The sequence below is a fragment of the Henckelia pumila genome, chromosome 2 (genome assembly GCF_033568475.1).
Source record: "Henckelia pumila isolate YLH828 chromosome 2, ASM3356847v2, whole genome shotgun sequence".
Classification (NCBI taxonomy): domain Eukaryota; kingdom Viridiplantae; phylum Streptophyta; class Magnoliopsida; order Lamiales; family Gesneriaceae; genus Henckelia; species Henckelia pumila.
Genome location: NC_133121.1, coordinates 75603171 through 75620178, shown reverse-complemented (window position 1 = coordinate 75620178; position 17008 = coordinate 75603171). Strand labels below are relative to the sequence as shown.

Sequence of the window (17008 nt, the reverse complement as noted above, 5' to 3'; positions counted from 1 at the left end):
CAATTGTCGTTCTTGAAAATGATGTGATATTGATTATTAACATCAGTTTCAATTGCCGTCGCGTTCAAAGTGATTCAGAATAATAAATAACAATCCCATTTTTCTCCACAAATCAATTCCAACTGTGGAAGCGAGATAATGAACTCAGAACTGATACATCCTGCGAGAAGTTTTTATTTCATTCTCGGAACAAAAGAAGTTGACCTTGTGACTTGCAAGGCTCCAGATTCATGTCAGAAACAAAACTAAACAGTGTCTCAAAGTTTAGCCCTGAAAATGTAGTAAGAAACCGATCCTCGGATTCTTCGTTGGCTTCCGAAATCTGCACTTAGATGGATCCGTGAAGGAAACCGACAATTCTGTAAACTGCAGACAGTAGTTGGAAAGAACAATCAATATCGGGTAACCACACAATAGTATGGTACAAATTGCAACGGCATCCATCAATCGTTTACGAAAACAAGAACAGGAAACAAACCTCCCGTGCATGGAAGCAAAACTACAACTTATAACCCTAAAAAAAAAACAACTTATAAATTGAACCACATTTTTAAGGTAGATGAACACGCTGCGATTGAAATACGCAAATCTTGATTTAAAGAACCAAAAAGTAACTGCTTGAAATCATACAAGTATGAATCATTATGTGGAAAGAGTAGGTGAGATCCTGCAGATTTAAGGGTCTATCAATAGTCCTTCTATTTTTTCAGTGGACCCACAAATATTGATAAATCACCACTATTAATTACATCATTGAGGTAGTGCCGGTAAAGGTAAGATGAAATAATCCCTGTGGGGAAAGTTAGAACAACTCGAAACAATGAATGTCCCATTAAAACTTTATACTCCTAAGTCCCAATGCAGGTTTCAAACAAAAGTAAACCATCAGACTTACTGGAGCACAAATGACACTGATTCTCATACAGTCGAATGAAGAAAAATTCATCCTCAACCAGGGCCTGGACCTAAAACAGAACTCAACCAGTCTATGGTAAGTATATAGTGCTATCACGCTATAGAAAGATGAGGCTTCCTAAAACAACTACACGACGGGAATAGTTCAATTTGGATGCATATGAAGAATCGGAGACAGTTGAAGTGGTGTAACTGACTATATGTTGATAAAGCACCTAAATAGTTTAAACGAAAAAGGGCAAGCAACAAAAATATAATTCAGAAAGCAAAAGAATCTAATTTTTAAGACATGCAAAAAATACTGATACCACTGTACAAAAGGAGGAAAAAACAACTCAGAAAGCAAATGTAATTGAACTCGTGCTCGTGAACAAAGTATACATCACTTCACCAAAGATAGTGTCCAGACCACAAAGTAGTACCCACTAAAAGCAATGACAAGCCTAATCGAGGACATCCAGAAAACACAGACAGGAGGACTCCCTCCCTCTCTCTCTCTCGTGATCGATCTCGATGAAATAACATGCAAGGATATCACATAAAGTGAGATTTTAAACAAAAAGCAAAAACATAAATAAAAATTAGAGTGACAATGTCTTAGAACAAACTCTAACTCTAAGCTTGATAAACAGATAAGAAAGCTGGCAATAAAGAATTTGATTCAATTTACCTACTCAAAAATGGTTTGCCATACACTCCAATGCTAAAGAGATCAACTAATAAGATCGCCGCGTTGCCCGCTTTGGTTTCTTGACGAAACTCAACCTGATCTTTTTAAGCCGTTTTCTTTTTCTAGCCATCTTCTCGGGCAGTGTCTCCCTTTTCTTCTCCTTCTTTGCGGTAGTAGCTTTCTTCTTCACAAATCTAGGATCCACCTTGTATGCTTTTGGCTCAACAGGTACACTGTTGCTCTCAGCTTCTTTGTAAAGTACATTCGCCTTATCCAGACGTCCATGAGCACACAACTTTCCCATGAGCAAGTCGTAAGTCTTAATGCCTGGTTCATGACCATCCTCCTTCATCTTTGCAAAAACACTCATAGCATGATCTATTCTTTCAATCCCACACAAAATCTTTAAAAACTCATAATAAGACTTCTTATCTACAGCATATCCCGCAGATCTCATTCTATCCATCATCTCATCACCTTCCCCAACTCGTGCAGCCTGATATAAACTCTTAATTAGCACAAGGAATGTCGTATCATTGGGGTAACATCCCCATTCCCCCATCCTAGAGAAAAGTTTCATGGCATCTTCGGTTTTTCTAATCTTACATAAATTAGTAATCAGCACATTGAATGTCTCCACATCACGTGGAACGCCCTTTCTTTCCATTTGAATTAGTACCTTTTCTGCCTCGGATTGAAGTATGAATGGATCCTTCTCTCGGCAAAGCCTACAAACACAATCTAACATGGCGTTGTACGCATATGTACCAATCTCAAATCCCCCCCGATACATTTCATCAGCTAATCTTTTAGCTTCATCTAATTTCCCAGCCACGCACCACCCATCTATCAGCGTGTCACATATGTATTCATCTGGAAAGAATTCACTAGCCGAACTCTTGACCATTTTTTCAGCATAACTAGCATATCCACGCTCACAAAGACTGCTAACAATCAACTTCAATGAATCCACATTCCTCGAGAATCTATAATCTTCTTCCATTCTATCAAACAATGCCGCTACGTGTGTTGGCCTGCCAGCCCTAACCAGCCTATCGACAAGAGCCTCCAGACATTTAATCCCAACTTCTCCACAACCATCAACAAGAACCTCATGGGCCGCCTTGAAATCTTTCCTTCTACCAAAATAATCAACAAAGTAAGAATAAACCTCATCGCCGGGATGAAAATCTGGTTTTGACTTAGCCCACTTGAAGAAATCAAGGGCCGCTCGTCCTGCATCAGGTGAAATATTCAGTGTGGCGAGGATCAGCGCGGGGGTGATGGCTATGTGGGAGAAGGAAAGATCCAATCTTTGAGGCAAAGGGAGAGGCTCCTCATCAGGGGTTTTCAGAAGCTCAGCAGAAAGATCTTGCGCAACGTTTTTATTTTCCTCTTCGTTCTTTTCTGCGTTATTGAAGCTCCCGCTATCATTTGTAAGGGAAGAGAAAAGCCTGAATGAAGAGTGCCGTGGGGAGAAAAAGTGGGGACTAGAGACAGTCGAAGTGGACGCGGGAAATGGTCGGAGGAGTGGCGGCGGCGGCGGCAGGGGAGGTTGATGGAGCTGTGCAGAGAAGCAGCAAAGGAGTTTGCGTAATTGGAGTGGCGTTAATGGTAATGTGGGCTTACGCATTTTCAGTTTGAGAGAGAACAGTAATTTGGAATCACAGAATTTCAGGGTTTAGTGGGGGAAGAAGAAGACTAGTAATCTGATGTGGCGAGGGGAACGGTACATGATGTGGGGTTTTCTTTTTTGTTTTTCCAAAAAAAATGAAAAGTGATAAAAAAATTTAGAGGTGATCAAAATTTTTTATTAACCGAAGATTGTTGGAATCGAATTTCATCGCATTGTTTGGTGCAAGTTTTATATTAAAATAGTATAATTTTTACATCAAATATAACATTTATCTCCAACCTATTTACTTCAAATCTACCAAAAAGAATATTTTACATATATTAATTATTATCATTTATTTAATATAATTTTTACAAATTTAGCAATATAATTAATAATTTTATTATATAAAACATATTTTATTATTAATAAATATAAATAATAAATTTTAATTTTATGATTTAATTATTATTATATAAATTAAATTGTAGACAATACGAATTAATATACATAAATTATTAAAATTGATAAATAAGAATACAAATATAATATTAATTAATATAAAAAAATATTAAAATTGATAAATACGGATACAACTTCAAAAATAATACGAATACAAATTCAAACATAATACGAATACAATAAGAGTACAACTTCCAAACATTTGAACGATTATATTCTTCCTACAAATGATCAACTAAAAAATTTCGTAGTGTGAAGTGAGCATCTTTGTCTTTTATTTTTTTATATCGACCGAGAAATTCTTGAAATTTTATATGCTCATTGAAAATCATTTCTACGTCCGGTGCTGGTGTTTCTCTCGCATATTGAATGGGTTCACTGAGGTCATGTTCGTCTTCGATAATCATGTTATGCATTATGATACATAATGTCATTATGTCATTTAAATGAAGTTTCTTCCAACCACGTGCTGGGGATGCCACAATTACAAATCGAGATTAAAGAACGCCAAATGCACTGTCAACGTCTTTTCTGCAGGATTCTTGTTTCATTGCAAAATATTTCTTTTTCGGACCGCGTGGATCATGAATGGTTTGCACAATAGTTGACCATTACAGATATATACTATCAACTAAGTAATATCCCATATTATATTCTTTTCCTCCAATTGTATAATGAGCAGTAGGAGCAATACCTTGTGCAAGTTTGGAGAATAAATCGGACGCCTCCAACACATTTATGTCATCATTGGATCCAGACATACAAAAATATGCATGACATATCCAAAGATCGTAATCAGCTATTGCTTCTAAAATGATAGTTGGAGAACCACTACGACCTGCATATTGGCTTGCCCAAGCCATTGGGCAATTTTTGAAGGAGTGGGTGCCCTGCTAGTTAACTTGTGGCTAATGACCTTTATGACTCTATTTATAAACAATCTTTGTTTAATATAATTTACACTTTTTATTGACATTTACTTTATCTTTTATCATATTGTTATGTTGTGACGTACTATACGATATTTGGATAAAGACCTTGAATATACTAAAGTGCATGTAAGATGTGATAGTGGATATGGATGACTATCATAAAACACATCTTATAATCACTGTATATTCTAAACCAGTTCCTAGTCAATTGAGCCGTCCGCAATAAGGATAAGGATCGCTTGAGATTGAGACTAGCATTTGCGATGCCGAGTACCACGTTTCATTGGTATGAAACATGGAGATGTTCGAAGCATGTAAATGGATATTCATTGGATGGATGATCGAACTACCCTATTCGGACTTTCCAAGTGGTTTTCACTAATTGAGTGGAAAAGTCCGTGGTTTTGGTTGTACACCATTAGTCCTTACTACTTGAAACATCATGGAGACTCTATATGCTAGTACTGTACTTTGACTCGTTTACCGACTCTATGAGGGTCATCAGGTGTCGAGATTGGGTACAGTTACGACATATATAGGAGTCAATGCTTTGTTGTCAAGGATTCACCATACGCTTGCGAGTGTGGATATCCTATGCAATCTGAGGAGATATTAGTGTGACAAATCTCTGACCAGAGTACATGATGTGCTTAAGGTTACTTGGTTTCCTAGTTGCACATGCGATGTCACTATTTGATCTTCAAGAGGCATTGCATAGTTATGAAATCTCGAACGACTCTCGATATACCAATGGTTGTTGATTCGATCGGGATATATGGATGAAGGGACTGTACTGTACGCTAACCAAAACTCACTGGATCTTGCAGGCACTATCAGTGATACCTAGGGAATCATGGGGCGATGTTGCTAGGCGCTCTTACCATGATTCGATGAGCAAGTCGGAAATTGTTGTTCCGAGTCACAAGGAGTTGTGAGCCCACGGCTAGCTGTATCCCTGAACCATTGAGGGTTACACAAGTAATAGATTTCTAATCCCCGTTGAGATAGTTAAATATAATGAGTTAAATTTAGCGAACGAGAAGTAGGATTTCTTATTGATGAATAGAGGGAGTGAGATTTCCTAAAATGACATAGGGATGCCATTTTTGGAAACCACTGAATTCGCATGAAAGAGTAGGTGCCCTGTTAGCCAACTTGTGGCTAAGGGCTTTTATGACTCTATGTATAAACAATCTTTGTTTAATATAATTTACATTTTTTATATTGGCATTTACTTTATCTTTTATCATATTATTATGTTGTGACGTACTATACGATGTTTAGATAAAGACCTTGAATATACTAGAGTGCATGTAAGATGTGATAGTATACTTGGATGACTATCATGAAACACATCTTATAAGCACTGTATATTCTAAACAGTTCCTAGTCAATTGAGCCGTCCGCAAATAAGGATAAGGATCGCTCGAGATTGAGACTAGAATTTGCGATGCTGAGTACCACGTTTCATTGGTATGGAACATAGAGATGTTCGAAGCATGCAAATGGATATTCATATGATGGATGATCGAACTACCCTATTCGGACTTTCCAAGTGGTTATCATTAATTGAGTGGATAAGTCCGCGGTTTTGGTTGTACACCATTAGTCCTTACTACTTGAAACATCATGGAGACTTTATATGCTAGTACTGTAATTTGACTCATTTACCGACTCAATGAGGGTCATCAGGTGTTGAGATTGGGTACAGTTACGACACATATATGAGTCAATGCTTTGTTGTCAAGGATTCACCACACTCTTGCGAGTGTGGATATCCTATGCGATCTGAGGAGATATTAGTTTGACAAATCTCTGGCCAGAGTACATGATGTGCTTTAGGTTACTTGGTTTCCTAGTAGCACATGCGATGTCTTTATTTGATCTTCAAGATGTATTGCATAGTTATCGAATCTCGAATGACTCTCGATGTACCAATGGTTGTTGATTCGATCGGGATATATGGATGAAGGGACCGTACTGTACGCTAACCAAAACCTACTGGTTCTTGCAGGCACTATCAGTGATACCTAGGTAATCATGGGGCGATATTGGTAGGCGCTCTTACCATGATTCGATGGGTAAGTCGGAAATTGTTGTTCCGAGTCACAAGGAGTTGTGAGCCCACGGCTAGCTATATCTCTGATCCATTGAGGGTTACAGAAGTAATGAATTTCTAATCCCCGTTAAGATAGTTGAATTTAAAGAGTTAAATTTGGCGAAAGAGAAGTTGGAATTCTTATAATAAAACAAAGGGAGAAAGGTTTTCTAAAATAACATAGGGATGTACATTTTTGAAAATCACTGAATTCGGATTCAAAAAAATTATCTTGACTTTAAAAGGTGCAGAATTGGTTTCTATGCACATTGGTGAAATCAGTTTATCAATCGGAGTCATGATGAATTTTATATTAATTTCTATAATAACAGGCTTGGCTTGTTGGGCTTAAGTTATGACTAATGAGCCTTAAGGTGTTAGTGTCCTATTAGACATATAAGTTAGTCCAGTACAGAAATTATATATAGTAGATGATGGGATTTTCGAACAGACTACACACTTGCAGTTTTCGAAAATCCTACAGTTTATTCCAAGCTAGAATTTTTGAAAATCTTGTCTTCCTTTTTGAGAGAATTCAGTCTGTGATTTTTTGAAAATTACATTCTGAATTGACAGATCAAATCTGTAAATCTCTTCGATAAACATCTGATTGATTTCTAGTGCAATCAATCAGAGGGTTTTAGTTTTTTATTCGTGGACCTAATTCAGGAGTTGATCGAGCGAGTCATTGGTTCCTGGGATTTACAACAAGAGCAGATTTAATCTGTTGGAGTTCATAAATCAAGCCATAGCTTGAAGAGGTAAAATTATAATTGTTATTATTATTTTACTTGTTTAATTTTAATCGTAAGGATTTGATGCCCATGATCTGGAATCGTTCCAGATCAGAAAATAAAAATTTGTCCCCTTCTTCAAGTTAGAAGAGGAGCTACCAAGAGTACTGGTTTATCCTTCTTTAATGTGGCCTCATAAGTGACAAGCATATTGACCATCTCTTTAAGGGAGGCCTCTATCTTGTTCATATTGAAGTTCATCACAAAACCGTCAAACGACGAAGGAAGAGAGAGAAGTAACAAGTCTGCATTCAGTTCGTGCTCCAATGTCAAATCGAGTGTTACCAATTTTTCAATGAGCCCAATCATGTGTACCCCATGCTCATGGACCAAAGTCCCATCTCGCATGCGGCATGTCATGAGCTCTTTGACAGTGGCATACCTCTCGGATCTTGACTGAGCTCCAAAAAGTTCCTTGAGGGTCTTGTGAATGTCAGCAGCATTCACTGCATCCTCAAATCGCCTCTGAAGTTCATCAGACATCGAAGCCTGCATGTAGCATTTGGCCTTGACATCATGGTCGCACCATTTATCAAGTTTGGCCAACTCTTCCGGACTCACAGTAGCTGGGGCTTCCTTCGGAGGAGGCTTTTCTAACACGTAGAAAACCTTTTCCGAATTTAGAACAATCTTTAACTTACGGAACCATTCCGTATAGTTTGCGCCAGTCAGTTTGTTTTGTTCGAGAATAGAGAATAGTGGATTGCGCGAATTCATCATAAATGAAATACTGAAAAGAAACAAACAATAATCAGTGATTGCTTAATTAATTTACTAAGACATAAAATAAGGCGAGATTAATTTTATGAATTTCACTCCCACTATTTTAACGATTTCACCACCCTCTAGTGAAAATGAGAAACTGGTTTCCATTGTGGGAACATGGAGTCCAATTGACAAATCATAGTCCCGAATAATATCAGCCAACCATAATTTTCAAAAGGTAGAGCCCAATTGCTTCCAAATCAACCCCCATGTTTTTACCTCATGTCCGATAAGAGCCCAATAATATGATGCCGTTTATTGTGACATGTCAAGATGACCCATAAATATTAAGTTGTGATGGACGATCGCCATGTGGATCCCAAATAATATGAGCCAATCCCATGGGAGTTCCACCCAACTTACAACGTGTGTCGATCCAATGTACAACTTTCCGACGAACGCCACCCCCCCCCCCCCCCCCCCCCCCAATAATATGAGCCGGACCATGCCCGCGGGTAGCATCTCATACATTGATTGTTGATGGAAGGTAGGAACATTTAAACAATATTTAAATTCCCTTTTGTTAATCTTGATATCAATTTTAAATCATATTTAAAATGAGGGATTTTAATTTTGAAAATTTGTCTCATCATTTAATATTTGTATGCTTGCGGGATTCATGCAATTTAGTCTAACATGCATACAACAATAATATCAAATATTATATAAAGGATGATCGATGCCTAGATCTAATCGATCCGTGGTTGCCAATCACGAGTCTAAGTCCAATCCTAGGTGATATGCAAGTATGCAATGCAATCCTATTATATTGAGCTTCCAATTTACATTTTTTCGGTCTTTATTGTCTGCTGGGCCCACCATTGTCTTCAAATCTTTATCTCCCACTAAGTCTAATAAATTTACAATAAATTTCGATGACAAGTAGGGGATACATATTTAAGGGTGGGAACGAGCCATAAACCAGGCCCACTTTTATTACAAATGACAAATCAAATTTGGGCCATAAACCAAACCCATTATCGGATTCAAAAAATTTATCTTGACTTTAAAATATGCAGAAAAGGTTTCTGTACACATTGGTAAAATTGGTTTATAAATTTGAGTCACGACGAATTTTATATTAATTTTTGAACATGCGGGCTTTGCTTGTCAGGCTTGAACTTATGACTAATGGGCCCTAAGATGTTGGTAGCCCATGTTATAAATAAGTTATTGCAGTACAGAAATTAGACACAAGAGCTCATAATTTTCGAAACCTAGAGAGCACTCTCCCTAGTTGGCCGCCTCCTCCCCTCTTCTGTTCGAAAATTCCAGTCTGCAATTTTCGAAATTGCAGTCTGGTTTAACAGATCAAATCTGTTAATTCTCTTCGTAGGAACTTCTGATAGACTTTCTAGTGCAGTCTGTCAGAGGGTTTTAGATTTTTGTTTGTGGACCTGATTCAGGAGTTGATCAAGGCATCGGTTCCTGGGATATACAAGAAGATGAGATTTATCTGTTGGAGTCCATAACCTCAAGTTGAGACTTGAGATGTAAAATTTAATTCTTTTTTTATTTTACTTATTTATTTTAATCGTAAGGATTTGATACCCACGATCTGGAATCGTTCCAAATCAGAAAATAAAATTTTTAAACTTCCGCTGCTTCGGGTATCAGATCTGACAGATCCGAGAACGTGTTTCAACAATTTTTTCACTTCCAGTGCATACAGTCGAGACTAACATCCCTGAGAATCTTCGTTGTTCACCTATATAGAGTAGTTTGGCAACATCATCGAAAGTAGGTGATCTCAAGTATCATTCTGCAAAAAAACATCCAATATAGACCAACAAAACAAATGCATACACTCAATTGTAGTAGATTCTCCAATTTTGATATATTCATCAGTGGCATCCGTGGGTAAAAAATATGCTAGCATTCGCAATGCGGCTGTTTTTTTTCATAGTTGATAGATCGAGACTCCCCAAACCATCATTTCGTTGCATGAAATAAGAATCGTGATTCTTTACCCCATTACAAATACAAAGGAACAAATTTCGAGACATTCGAAATCTTATTCAAAACATTACTTCATTATATGTTGGATTTTCAGCAAAGTAATCATTGAACAGATTACGATCGGTGATTTTCCGATCATGATGGATGACTACGTGACCTGAAATCGAACCTCTATGTATAATCCCTGCTTTTGTTGGACGATGTTCATAGCAATCAACTCTTGCTTTTGAGCTATAACATTTAAAATTTCTTTTCTTTTATTTGTAAAATTCTCAACAACATTCATCCAATCGTCTTTGTTTCATCTTCTTTGTATGACAAAGAAGATGAGTTAGAGGATGATACATGCGATTCGGATTGAGAATTCATTTTCAAGATAATGAGAAGGTAAAATGAGAGGTGTGGAAAAATAGGATAATTCGATCACATTATATAATGGTTTTTAAGAATATAACTGTTGGATGTATTATATTCTTATCTGTATCAGAACTGTTGGAGTAGATTTACTATCTATATCGTGACCAATGGATGTATTATATTATGATCTAGATCGTGATCTTTGGAATAGATTTCTTATCTCTATCACGACCGTTGGATGTATTATATTCCGATCTAGATCGCGATCGTTGGATTATATTTCCTATCTATATCACGACCGTTGGATGGATTATATTCAGATATAGATTAGGACCATTGAACTTAGATTTTTTTATCTATATCACGACCATTGGATGGATAATATTCAGATCTAGATAAGGACCGTTGAATTACGATTTCCTATATATATCAATACCGTTGGATGGATTATATTCAGATCTAGATCATGACCTTTGACTTTATATTTCTTTTCTATATCACGACCGTTGGGTGGATTATATTCAAATCTAGGTCATGACCCTTGAACTTATATTTCCTATCTATATCACGACCGTTGGATGGATTATATTTAGATCTAGATCATGACCGTTGAATTTAGATTTCATATCTATATCACGACCGTTGGGTGGATTATATTCAGATCTAAATCATGACCATTGAATTTAGATTTTCTATCTATATCACGACCGTTGGATTTATTATATTCAGATCTAGATCATGACCGTTGGATTAGATTTTCAATATATATCACGACCGTTGGATTGATTATATTCAGATCTAGATCATGACCGTTGAATTTAGATTTTATATCTATATCACGACCCTTGGATGGATTATATTATATCTAATCATGATCGTTGGTTTAGATTTTCAATCTATATCACGACCGTTGGATGAATTATATTCAGATCTAGATCACGACCTTTGAATTTAGATTTTCTATCTATATCACGACCGTTGGATGGATTATATTCAGATCTAGATCATGACCGTTGGATTAGATTTTCAATCTATATCACGAACATTGGATGGATTATATTCAGATCCAAATAATGATCGTTGAATTTATATTTCCTATCTATATAACGACCGTTGGATGGATTATATTCAGATCTAAATCATGACCGTTGGATTAGATTGCCATGTAATCTTTATTGTTGGATTAAACTCCAATCTTATCTACAAAAGGACCGTTGGATCAGATTACATGTAATCTTGATTGTTTGATAAGATTATGATAGGATCGGTTGAGCGTAGAGGGGGGATGAATACACTCATAAAAAATTTCTCAACTCTAAAATATTAGAACTCAATCGGGTTAGCGACCGACTTCCTAATTTCTTGGTGTATATGTTATTTGACAAACAAATACAATGTGCATAAAATGCCAAAAAACAGATTCTAAACACTGAGTATAAAAGTGAATGGGAAACTGAATGAACGAAGTAAACTGAAATAAAAGACACAATTGAGTGTTTCTGGATCTTTGAAGATTTCAATACTCCTACGTCACCCCTTCTTCCTTCTCGAAAGGATAGCACTAGAAGACTTTGGATTTTACAACACTTTACAAAACTCCACTCCAAGACTATGACTTATACACAATCTTCTATCTAAGAACTCATAGTAACAACAACAACAAATACAATTCTCAATTGAATTCGACACAAAGAAATTACAACTCAATTACAAGTGCACAATTTGATCCTTCAACGATCAGATAAAATCTGTGAATGTGTGCTTCGAGTTTTGATCAATTTTTCTTAAGGAACTTTGAAAGCTTTTGGTAAACTGCCTAGAATGCGAGTTTGTATGTAATGCTTGCGAGAGAGCTTTCCTCAACTGATCAATGAGCCTATTTATAGGCTTGGGTGTCAACGGTCATAAATTTAAATATTATCTGAAATCTTTAAATTATTCCCGTTGCACTATTTGTACGCGCCACGTCATCATTCTCTGCCGCAAAGGTATACCCTGAGTGTGAGGCTGTTGCTGCAAAATGTCAGTGTATAGAAGACTTTATCCACTTAGATAAACTGTCTGTCAACTGAATATTCTCTGATGTTGATAAACTGATTGTGCGAGCTTCAGATGACTGACGATGGCAGCTTAGTGGAAAATGGATGGACTGAGAGTAGTTTGGATGTAATAGTAGTTTAGCAACTTGAGTACTCAGTCTGGGTAAGTAAATTGTGTAAGAATTTAATAGTTGAGCGTGTGAGCAGTTTACTTAGCCACTTTAATTCAACGATGCTAGCAGTTTAGTAACTTTAAGCAGTTTACTGACAAATATACGCAAAAACACTGAAACTTAATATTTCCAACAATTTCCTCCTTTTCGGTTTTTGACAAAACTTAGATTCGTCAAAACGTAACTTTTGTGTTGTCAATGCATTTTTAGTTTCCAACTAAACTGTTGACTCAAAATGTTAACTGAACTGTTATTCGTTTGCGAACTGTTAAACTGTTTTCCACATTTTTGACAAACACAAGATACATGAGGAAAAAGCACTTGTCGGAAAAATAAATGTCATTAAATGACGATAATTCAGCAAACATGTGTAGATAAAATAAACAAATCTGAATTTCTATCGTTTACTGGGATAATTACGATGAGTGATGTGTGCTAGACTGATGGAAGATGATCTGCTAAATTGGCCCTGATGGCCATCTCTGGCCTGAGTGCTTAGAGATCTTTCTTGATTGTGCATAATCTGTTGAGTGATAGAGGAAAGAGATTCTATCTGGTTGGTCATAACATGAAAGTTATTAGCCAATGAGGCTTGCAGCGAGCGAACTTCAGTGGAAAGAATGTCCACTTTGTGTTCAAGTGAAGCATGAGATTTCTGCAGTTGAGACAAAGAAGATCTTGCTTGGTTAAGTTTTTCTAGAGTTGTTTAACATAGAGAATTGTCTCTGTAGAATGACCACTTCTTTTGTAATTGAGTTTCAAAGAACTAAAATATGATCTCCAGTTTTGCTTTGATCATTTCTGATCGCTTGAATGTCTTTGGAGAGTGAAACCAGTGATGACTCAATTCCATTTAGAGTACTATTTAAATCATCAACTGTGTCTTCTACTGAAACGACCCTAACCTCTAGTTTAATTAAATAAATGAGGAAAATGAATTTTGGGATATTATTATTGTTATTAATATCATAATTATTATAGAAAAAATTTTAAAAAAATTCTCCATGACCCATGTGTAAATACTCAATCCGACCTGTCTCAAATCAAAATTTTAAAATAAAATAGACTCCCCAAAGAAAAGAAACAAAACATGATAAGCCTAAGCAACTGAGCAGGTTTAACCCCAACAACCAAGAAAGAAAAGGGGTTATCAAGTTTACATGACAAGTATCAATCACAGGGAATCACACCCTGCTAACAACTAGTAGTTAAATAAATGTGAACTAATCATTATTACAAATATCTCAAATGTGGAAAAGTAAAGGAAGCCACGGTCATTGGGTGTACTCCGCCAGATGCTATTAACCCTGGAGGTCCAGCCCCTCAGTCCCCTGAGAAGTCATCCTCACCTGCACCAAGCAGATGTAGTGAGCCTAAAGACTCAACAAGAAAATGAGATGAAATAAAGAGTAATGAATACACATGCACACACAATTAAAAATAACATATACTGAAAATACATTGTTTTTCCCTAACTTAATCTCTAACAAAAGGGAGTACTTGAAAATATCGCATGCAAGACTGAATCTAACTGAAACTGAACTTAAACCGCAAGTGCATAGCAAGGCTGAACATGTGGACTGAAAAGACTGAACTGAGAATTAATAAACCGGACTGTAAACTGATAAGCTGAACTGTAAACTGATAAACTTGTAAACTGATAAACTGAACTGTGAAATGATAAACCGAACTGTAAACTGATAAACTGAACTGTGAAATGATAAACTGAACTGTAAAATGATAAACTGAAATGACTGTGAATTAGATAATTGATTGTGGCCCTTTTATTTAGTTTTGATCGATCAATGGCTGCAGTATACTATGCCGGCAAGGAAGTTAAGATTTCTCCCAACCCGTCTTGCCCCGTGTTGGTATGGGAAGCCAAGATTTCTCTCAGCCCATCCATACTCTGAAATGGTAAGGGAAGCCAAGATTTCTCTGAGCCCGTCCAAACCCATGAGGTGGTAAGGGAAGCCAGGATTTCTCCCAACTCGTCCATACCCTGAGTTGAAAAGGGAAGTCAAAATTTCTCCCAACCCGTCCATACCCTGAGTTGGTAAGAGAAGCCAGGATTTCTCCCAACCCATCCATACCGTGATAAGTCACAATCAACTCTCCTTAATAAAAAATAATTTCTTCTCTGACTTGACTTGAAGATTTGGACTGAATTCAAGAAATGACCTTCTCTGCAAACTTTTACTCGATACTCAGATAAATGAAGTAAGATGGTTGACATGGATGGTGATTTAGGTGGCAAACCATAGCTAAGAATCTAGTCTTTACCTTTTTGACACTTAGGACGTATCCCGAGCAAACCACTTGCAAAACTTATAACTTATAAAATTCTTAGTCAAAACGACTTCCGCTTGAAAGCATGGTTCCCAAGCACTCTATACTCAACTAGAAAGTCATCCTCGAGGTACAAATCCCATCCAATAATCTCTGGCAATAATGTTTCCGGGCAGCAACACTTAACATTTAAACTCCCACACCTTAACATTCAATAGCCTAGAACATTACCAAAACTTAACTGAACTAACTCCCGCTAGAAACGACATTTCTCTAGCATCCTAGGCTATTTCTAAAATCGAGCCCTCAACCAAAACATGAGTGTAACCCTGCCTTAAATGATCATTTCCGGACAACCCTATGCTTGACAAATTTCCACTCACCCATGTCTTAATTCATTTCCCTTTCTAGGCACCTAAACATTGAATTTCCAGGTTCCAAACCTATAGCCTAAGACCAAGTGATAAGTGTATTTTATACACTTAATTTATATATTATTTTAATTATTAATTGTTAGTTTCGAGCAGATTTATGTGGTTGTTTTGTTGTTTTTGTGATTGTAGAAAATTATGGAGATTTTGTGGAAAAGAAGAAGAAAATAAGAATTTAGAAGAGAAAAGAAAATAAAAAGGAAAAGAAAAGAACAAAGAATGAACATAAGAAAGAAAAGCAAATTGGGCTTCTTAATGGGCTTTATTGTTGGCGCTTAACTTAGCACTAAAGGAGATGAAGACAAGAGCAATCGCGCTTGTGATGCCACTTCTGAGAAATCAAGAAAGAACCTTATGCGCGCCCGCCTAGGATTTTGGAGCGGCCGCGTGTGATGAGATTTCAGCGTTTTAGAGTTTTTATCGGGAAGGAAAATTTAGTATTTTATGGGCTTGATTCTTGGGCTTTTGGGAGATCATATAAAAAGAAAATCTGATCGTGAAGAGAGGAGGGGAGCTGCACAACACATTAACACATATCAGAGAGTTTGATCGTGAACTTTTGAAAGAGAATTCTGGAGCTTTAGCTTGAAGAACGAAGACGGAGATCGATCGACCGGACACGGCATCACATCGACGGATTTGATTCTTATCTTTTATTTATTTAATTCTGAATTCATGTCTGGATTTTTGAATATGATTTGTTTTATTCAGAATTTTATTATGAACTAATTTTTATAGTCTAGAGTTCGGATGGAACCTGGTGTAGACGCTTTCATGAATTTTTGATTTTATTGAATTGAGTTTCTTTTAGATTAATTGTTTTTCTAGAATTGATTGTCTTTTCAATTACTTGATCAATAATTGATTTGTAATATTTATTTGAAATCTGGCACTCGGGAGAGGAGATTTTGAATAGGACCAATAGAAAATACACTGTTAATTATTTATATTGCTCGGGAGAGTGTATAATTCTAACAGAGCTTTTAAAAAGAACATTGCTTTTAATTGATCACTGCAAGTAGATTCTTAATAGGGATATTGGAATTGAATTGTAGTTGATATATTTTATTCGGCACTCGGGAGAGGGAATAATACACTTAAGTGTTCTTGGCTATTAATTGATTGAAATTCATGAAGATTAATTAATTAGGATTGATTGTTGTTGAAACCAGGTGAAATCTATACTTCTAGACCATTTTTCTCTGATTGATTATTTCTGAAAGTTGTGTGCGTGCTATCAAAAACTCGTTTGATTATTTTATTATTCTGCAAAATTCTGAGATTTTAATTTTCTAGATAAAGTTTAGACTATTTTAATTACAAGCACTGAATATTTTCATTTTACTCTCTGTGGGATCGATACTTGATTTTATCACTATATTAAAACTTGACACTCGTACGCTTGCGAGTATTTTTCACAACAAGTTTTTGGCGCCGTTGCCGGGGAGTAAATTTTGATTAATTTTTAGTCTTGTTACCAATTAGTCTAGATTTTAATTTTGATTTTTT

General features: G+C 36.3%; 1 protein-coding gene across 2 annotated transcripts; it reads right to left on the bottom strand.

The window, feature by feature from the left end:
- Window positions 1–9: 9 nt before the first annotated feature.
- Window positions 10–3298, bottom strand: LOC140883223 (small ribosomal subunit protein mL104 (rPPR9)). 2 transcript variants are annotated; one of them, XM_073289603.1, is made up of 2 exons: window positions 1586–3298; window positions 10–366 (listed from the first exon to the last, which is right to left on the bottom strand). In XM_073289603.1, exon 1 carries the CDS (start codon window positions 3216–3218, stop codon window positions 1632–1634), a length of 1587 nt encoding a protein of 528 aa, XP_073145704.1. In that variant the 5' UTR covers window positions 3219–3298; the 3' UTR covers window positions 10–366; window positions 1586–1631. The 2 variants fall into 2 exon arrangements, with proteins under 2 accessions (XP_073145704.1, XP_073145705.1); XM_073289604.1 differs by having other exon boundaries at window positions 1590–3298.
- Window positions 3299–17008: the final 13710 nt, after the last annotated feature.